This window comes from Carassius auratus, unplaced genomic scaffold (assembly GCF_003368295.1).
Source record: "Carassius auratus strain Wakin unplaced genomic scaffold, ASM336829v1 scaf_tig00031657, whole genome shotgun sequence".
Taxonomy (NCBI): Eukaryota; Metazoa; Chordata; class Actinopteri; order Cypriniformes; family Cyprinidae; genus Carassius; species Carassius auratus.
Genome location: NW_020525941.1, coordinates 37,166 through 45,333, shown reverse-complemented (window position 1 = coordinate 45,333; position 8,168 = coordinate 37,166). Strand labels below are relative to the sequence as shown.

General features: G+C 33.4%; 1 protein-coding gene across 2 annotated transcripts; it reads right to left on the bottom strand.

Moving 5' to 3' along the window:
* Positions 1-9: 9 nt before the first annotated feature.
* On the bottom strand, positions 10-5,028 carry LOC113080577 (transmembrane protein 68-like). Of its 2 annotated transcripts, XM_026252738.1 has the most exons (8): positions 4,920-5,028; positions 4,546-4,601; positions 2,953-3,344; positions 2,068-2,235; positions 1,142-1,335; positions 1,002-1,062; positions 750-889; positions 10-257 (listed from the first exon to the last, which is right to left on the bottom strand). In XM_026252738.1, the coding sequence occupies exons 3-8, from the start codon at positions 3,272-3,274 to the stop codon at positions 153-155; spliced, it is 990 nt and encodes a 329-aa protein (XP_026108523.1). In that variant the 5' UTR covers positions 3,275-3,344; positions 4,546-4,601; positions 4,920-5,028; the 3' UTR covers positions 10-152. The 2 variants fall into 2 exon arrangements, with proteins under 2 accessions (XP_026108523.1, XP_026108524.1); XM_026252739.1 differs by lacking the exon at positions 4,546-4,601 and having other exon boundaries at positions 4,920-4,997.
* Positions 5,029-8,168: the final 3,140 nt, after the last annotated feature.

Genomic DNA, 8,168 nt, shown 5'->3' with positions numbered 1-8,168 from the left:
ATACAACACTGCAGTGCATGCTAATAGTCCCAATAGTGTCAGTAACGTAGTTGCTAATCTTATAATGTAAACAATATTATAAAATCTCTAGTATTCAGATGAATTAAGCTTGAAGCATATTTATTTTTTCAATCTGAGAGAAGGCAAGTGGTCTAATCTTCTTTGTGTTCCCTTTGGAATCGCTCTAGAAGAGCTCGGAGGATGTTTCCAGGTATCTTCTGGTGTTTGTCGATAAGTGCTTGAACTGCTTGTTGCACCTGAGCAGATGGGTTCGAATGAAGAAAATAAACTAATTATGACAAATCCTGACTCAACAGAGGCATTAATTGAACATGTGACATTATCACTGCCTGCTTACAGTGTGCTAGTTGTATTTGCTGAAACATGTTCTGCACATGAGCCATAATTCTATTCATTAGGCACATGTAAGAAAATAATAAAATGTCCAGGGGTTGTGATTTTTAGCAATGGCTTTTAGATCTAGCTTGAATTAAAAATGTACTTGTGTACACCTGCATACATGATGAATGGCGATCACCAGCCTTGGGTGGAACGTTCCCTTAGGGGACGGTGTAAACAAATGGTGCTGGAGTATGTTGTGCAGTCAACAGTAGGTCAGGACTTGTCGGGACGGTGTAGAGGTCTTATATTTTTATTAATTTTTTTGCAAAACACCAGCTCAGCAAATGAACAAAAAGTCAGTCCTTTACAGAACTAGAGTTATAAAAACAAAACTTCTGGAGTCCTACCTTTTCAGCCAACTCAGCCGCGTTGAGTTTGGGGTCGTATGGAATGGGGTCACCCAAGTATGTGCGAAATTTGACTGGAAATCCTCCATAAATGGGTGCTATCGGTAGGCGAAACCTCTCATACACCCAGCGGTAAAATCCTGAATGAATATCCAGATGAATTAAAGATTGAATCATTGAGCTCTTCCATAATCTATTCAGAATGCCATTTACAATTGTGTGAAAGTGCAGCTTTTTTTGTCCATGACTCACTTAATGTTCCAAGTGAGCGAAATCCCTCCCTCAGGTTTCGAGTAAACATGGGTATAACTGGCTATAGGGACAAATCAGACTCTTAGTACAATAAAACTGGTATGCATGAAAGGAGCAGAAGAAGAGGGACAGTCACTGACCACTTTAGAGTCAATGGCCACTTGTGCAAATCCTTTGCGTTTGCCCCAGAGTAGAGGGTATGTCTCGTCACTGAACAGGGCCTCCCGAACTCCTCCAGGAGAGATGCCCAGGAGGTGGCCGTTCTGCAGGGCCTTCACACACTCCTCCTGCGGCCCGTGGATCACACTAAACACCTCCAAGAGGAGCTTAAACCCTGCCGTGGTCATTATACAGACAATATGAACACAATTAAAGCAAGTTGAAAAATATAGAAGTATTAATCAGAGTGTATGTGACCTTGAATTTACTAAAGGTATAATTTGCAAAGGAATGTCACAATGTAGAATAACTTTACAACAATGCCTTGACAGAAGTTAGTCAGTGCTTCTTGAAAAGATACATATTTATGTTTAAGGTTATGAATAAATCATGTGTGACCCTGGACCACAAAACCAGTCTTAAGTGTACTTTTTTTTTTTTCAAAATTGAGATTTATACATCAAAAACATCTAAATACTGAGAGCACCTTTAAAGTTGTCCAAATTAAGTCCTTAGCAATGCATATTGCTAATCAAAAATTATGTTTTGATATATTTACAGAAAGAAAATTTCCCCAAAATATTAAAGGAACATGATCTTTACTCAATGTCCTAATGATTTTTGGCATAAAAATAAAAATCAATAATTTTGACCAATACAATGATTTTTTTGGCTATTGCTAAAAATATATCCTAATGACATAAGTCTGCTTTTGTGCTCCAGGGTCACATTTGTGTTAAGAACAAAGTGAGATTGTTGCTAAACTAATGGCAGATAAAGTTGTAGGACATGTTTTGTCCCAAAATTCAGTTAATCACAATGAAATTAGGAAGAGAGTAATGACTCTGTCATGGGTAAAAAGAGGCTGACTGATCACTTAATTCACCAGTATGAAATTTGTTTTTACCTGGGACCTTGAACAGAATATGATCAGCCACCGAATGACAAGTTCTTCCCTTTTGAATGATAACACTTGCCAAGAAATAATAGTAGTCTATAGGAATAGCTCCATGATAGTAGACTATAAGAGCAGGTCCTTCGTCTGGAATCTTTTCTAAACCATGGATTTCATAACCTGTCACAAAATAGATACCTAATTAATCAGGGGGAAATTATTCATATGAAGTTTGACACATCGCAAGGCCTTTCATGAAATAACATGGAGAATAATATTTGACAATGCAAACCAAAATTATGGTCCAAAAGTGAAAGTACACTTGTTATAATGTTACAAAGATTTCTAGTTTGAAATCAATATTTTTTTTAATTTTATGTTTATTAAAGAAAGAAAAATGAATAGCTTTTTCAACAACAACAAAAATTACTTTGTGTTGATTTATAATCTTCAGAAATATCATGCACTCTTTGAAATGAATCAGATTAAATTGGTACAATGAATCAGACAAAACAGTTATTTAGATGTGCTTCTTGATAAAAACGTTATGCATTATGGTTATGCATTCTAAAAATCACAATTTAATGCGAGGAACATCAAACCATTATTGATTGTGCTGTCAAAAGAAAAGATGGTTTATGGATGGGGGGGGGGGCATCCATGGCCTGATAATCCACATGCAGAATATAAAATCTTGCATCATGTCTTTAGAAATCACTTTTTAATTATGATTTGATTATTCTTGTCTATCACTTAAAAATCAAATCAACAGCACAGTGTATGCAAAGTATGTGAGCACCATGAAAAATCCCAGACCGAAGAAGTTTAATTTAAACAAGGTAGCAATCCTGATCTCAATAAATGCATTTAAAAGGAAAAAGCAAATCCATTACATACCGTGCCAAATAGCTCCATGTCCATCCCATAGGGTTGCCAGAGTTTTCCTCGCACCATCCCACAGGTTATTGGAATAAGCTTCCCTCAACTGGTTCTTACGTTTGTACACATGGAGAAAGAGTATGGACAGATAGAGGAGGATGACTATGAGAAAAGGCAGGATGAAGACTATGGCTAGAGGTGTGAAAACCCAGAGCAGATACTCAAAGAAACTGAGGTAGTCTTCGAGCTGCACGAGCCCAGCCTCCCACACATGAACCAAGCAGGAGAGGAAGCTGACGGATCCGTTCTCAAACAGACAGGACTCATTCCCACTGGACATGCTGCTTCCCTGTTAGCCTCTCCGTGTGGCAGATGAGCTGAGCAAGGCAACAGTCTGCCAAAGGGCAGACCTGGGTATGAAAGACACAAACGGACAATAGCAGACATTAAGATGCCAGCTGAAGCGTGTCATTTTTATGACATTAGAACATTTTTTCCTATCTAGGTTTAATATGCGTCAAAGAATGAAAAAAAAAAAAAAACTATGATTTTAAAACATTACTGCTTGTTTCAGCATCCCAAACAGCCAAAGGAACTTTGGCTCAAAAGAATTGTCTTGTAAAATATAAATGAATGCATGAATGAATGAATGAATGAGAAAAGAAAAAGAAAAAAAAATGATTTTTGTGGGTTCTAAAGCAACACGGACCTTCATGAATGGATCAACCTCATGACTTTTGATACATGTGCAAGACTTAAAGGGGTCATATGATGCGATTTCTCTTGGTGCATAAAGAAGCTCTGTGAAGTTGCAAAGACTAAAGTCTCAAATCCAAAGAGATATTCTTTATAAAACTTAAGTCAATCACTCCCTCCTAAATAGCTTGTTCTAACACGACCCCACGTGTCTACATCACAATGTGGGAAGATTTTCATAACACCGTCTGTTTTTTTTCACTTCTCCGATAATAAATGCAGGCATGGTTTTATGTTTAAGTGGCACGATACCCAAAGCGTAAAAAGACAGTATAAGTCATTATAATAATTAATTATGCCCCCACCGCATACAACAAATGCCTCGTTTGTAATGGGTTTTACTGGTTTTGTCTTGTCACACCGGGACACGGCATCACAATATGGCACTTGGCATAACATTTCCTTCACACACTTAAAGGCATTCAGCTAATCACAATGCACTAAATAGCTGGCCAATCAGCGTACAACTCACTTTCAAGAACGATGCACATGGTGGCTTGTTGATAAGGCAAGGTAAATTATGCCTTGTTCCTTCAACCTATAAACTTTTAAGAGTAAACGAGCGTAGATTTATTAAACTAACGACTCAATAGCGTCAGGTCAATAGCCTGAGTCTAGGGCAGGGTTATCTGTTTGTCCAACCAATCACGGACGGGTGACTGTTTGACAACAATCATCACATTTGCAGTGAAATACAATGATACCAGTGGTGTCTAGAAATGACACACTTCAGCTTTAACTCGCAAATCTAATTCTATTAATTTGATGAATTATTATTATTATTATTATTATTATTATTATTATTATTATTATTATGTGTGTGTGTTATTAAAAAAAATAAAATAATACACAAACCTTCTCCAAACGAAAATGTGTTGCTCGGCCAAACATACCAACTTCACAGCAATGCCCTAAAACGACATCGATGACAGGTAAGTTACCTGCTCATTCTTTTAATTAATTCTCAGTCACACGTGAGACTGATGTACATCATTTACATGAACAGTGTCAAACGCATGAACAGTGAATAACGACTGGATAACGACTATAAACAAATAAACAAACAAACAAACAAACAAACCTCACAACAGCTTCAGATTTAACAACCGGCGTTTTTAAAGCTCATACTCTTCTTCAAAATTACACACATGATCACTCGAAAAACTAAACATATGGATAGATGTTTTAAAAGGAGCGTCTAAAAATATTATTTTCTCAAATCTACTTACATTTTGATACCTCGATGAAATAGACACTGTTGCCCTCTATAAATGTTTTCCTTCCTGACTGAACCGGCTCTCTTTACATGTGACACAAACAGGAAACAGCTCCTGTCAGTGTCTGGCCGAAACATTTAATAATAAAAGTCTTAAACCCTCATAAACGCCTCGTCAGTGTTGTAAATGTACTGCTAGTATGGCAAGCCAAATTAACTTTTATTCATTCGCAGGATATGTATTCTTGATATCAACAATTCAATTTTCACTAGTAACAATGTTAATTCTTGATATCAACAATTACATTTCCACTAGTAACAATTAGAATTTTTGAAATCAACAATTACATTTCCACTAGTAACAATGTAAATTCTTGATATCAACAATTACCTTTCCACTAGTAACAATGCTAATTCTTGATATCAGGAATTATATTTCAACTAGTAACAATGTTAATTCTTGATATCAATTATTTTTAACCTGGGAATGCCAATAGGCAAGCCAAATTAACTTTTATTCATTCGCAGGATATGTATTTTTGATATCAACAATTCAATTTTCACTAGTCAAAATGTTAATTCTTGATATCAGGAATTAGATTTCTACTAGTAACAATTGCTATTTTTGATATCAACAATTCAATTTCCACCAGTAACAATGTTAATTTTTGATATCAGGAATTAGATTTCTACTAGTAACAATTGCTATTTTTGATATCAACAATTCAATTTCCACTAGTAACAATGTTAATTCTTGATATCAGGAATTGTATTTTCACTAGTTAAATGTCACCATAGACTTCCATTCAAATTTAATTGTTGATATCAAGAATTGCTTTCTTACTAGTTGAAATTACGATTTCACATATCAGAAATACAATTCTTACTAGTAAAGACCTTTATTTTTGATATCAGTAATCACATGGTTACTAGTACTGACGTCTATTCTTGATATCAACAATTTAATTGTTGATATCAACAATTTACTTCTTGATATCAACAATTTAATTGTCACTAGTGACAATGTTCATTTCTGATATCATGAATGTGATTGTTACTAGTAAGAAAGCCATTTTAGATATCAGAAATTATATTGATATCAGAAATTATTTTTCAGATATCAAAAATAACAATTGTATGGCAAGCCAAATTAACTTTTATTCATTCGCAGGATATGTATTCTTGATATCAACAATTCAATTTTCACTAGTAACAATGTTAATTCTTGATATCAACAATTACATTTCCACTAGTAACAATTAGAATTTTTGAAATCAACAATTACATTTCCACTAGTAACAATGTAAATTCTTGATATCAACAATTACCTTTCCACTAGTAACAATGCTAATTCTTGATATCAGGAATTATATTTCAACTAGTAACAATGTTAATTCTTGATATCAATTATTTTTAACCTGGGAATGCCAATAGGCAAGCCAAATTAACTTTTATTCATTCGCAGGATATGTATTTTTGATATCAACAATTCAATTTTCACTAGTCAAAATGTTAATTCTTGATATCAGGAATTAGATTTCTACTAGTAACAATTGCTATTTTTGATATCAACAATTCAATTTCCACCAGTAACAATGTTAATTTTTGATATCAGGAATTAGATTTCTACTAGTAACAATTGCTATTTTTGATATCAACAATTCAATTTCCACTAGTAACAATGTTAATTCTTGATATCAGGAATTGTATTTTCACTAGTTAAATGTCACCATAGACTTCCATTCAAATTTAATTGTTGATATCAAGAATTGCTTTCTTACTAGTTGAAATTACGATTTCACATATCAGAAATACAATTCTTACTAGTAAAGACCTTTATTTTTGATATCAGTAATCACATGGTTACTAGTACTGACGTCTATTCTTGATATCAACAATTTAATTGTTGATATCAACAATTTACTTCTTGATATCAACAATTTAATTGTCACTAGTGACAATGTTCATTTCTGATATCATGAATGTGATTGTTACTAGTAAGAAAGCCATTTTAGATATCAGAAATTATATTGATATCAGAAATTATTTTTCAGATATCAAAAATAACAATTGTAACATGTTGAAATACATTTACTGATATCAAGAATTAACATTTCAACTAGTAACAACTAAATTGTTGATATCAAGAATTCACATTGTTACTAGTAACAAAGTAATTATTGATATCAACAAAGGCAGTTGATATCTGAAATCGTCCTTGCAACTAGTGAAAATAGAATTACTGATATCTTAAATAACATTTTAACTAGTAAAAATACTTTTACAGATATGTAGAAATGCCATTTTTACATGTAAGAATAGCTATGGTAATGAGATCATGAATATTAATGAGATTTTCGACACTCCTCCTTTTTCAGCATTTGCCAAAGATGGCAGAAGAACGTCCACGTGCAGAAACGGCTCCTCTTTTATTTATTTTTGTCAGTGAAACTTGAAAAATTATATTATGGCCGGATTCATTTGTAAAAAAAATTGTTAATTGTAAAAAAAACAAAAAAAAAAACATTTATGCTGTTTCCTTTTATTGGCCACCAAGTCCTTCGGATAATTAAAGGAAAAGTGAACAAGGCATTAATTTAGTTTTATAAATAACTTCATGTCGCTTTTTCAGGTGTTTATTTTTGTTTTTATTACACTTTCTTCTGATACATCAAATAAAAAACACATCTAAAGGAAAAAATATAACAGATAACAATGCATCATACAAACGGTTTACTGGACTTTTTTTTTTTTTTTTTTTTTTGAATATCGTTGGCTACATTGAATGAGTCGTGTCCTAAAAGGAATAATTTTTTATATAACATGTTATCCGGTTCTTGAAGCATCGGTGGACAAGAGGAATGGTAAATATATGTATACTGTTATACAAGCTGTATACTCACTACTTTACATTGTAGCAAAGTATCATTTCTTCAGGTACTGTCATATTAAAAGCTATAATAAAAATACGAAACGTGAGAGGTGTACTCAAAGCCAGTCAGGCCATCAGTCCCTACAATCTGTAATGCAAGACTCTAGAAAAAGAAGAGCACTTAATTTTGTTACACCCACAATCTATACAGGTGTTCCGGTAATTCTTTAAAGTTAAAGTAATGCACAGAACCGATTAAACAAGGTACAATTCACAATGACGGTGAGAAAAAAAAAAAAACATGTTTTATTAAAATAATCATTCTAAATAATTCATACATGACAAACAGCTGAAAACGATAATAAATACAAACACAACTGTATAAATAAA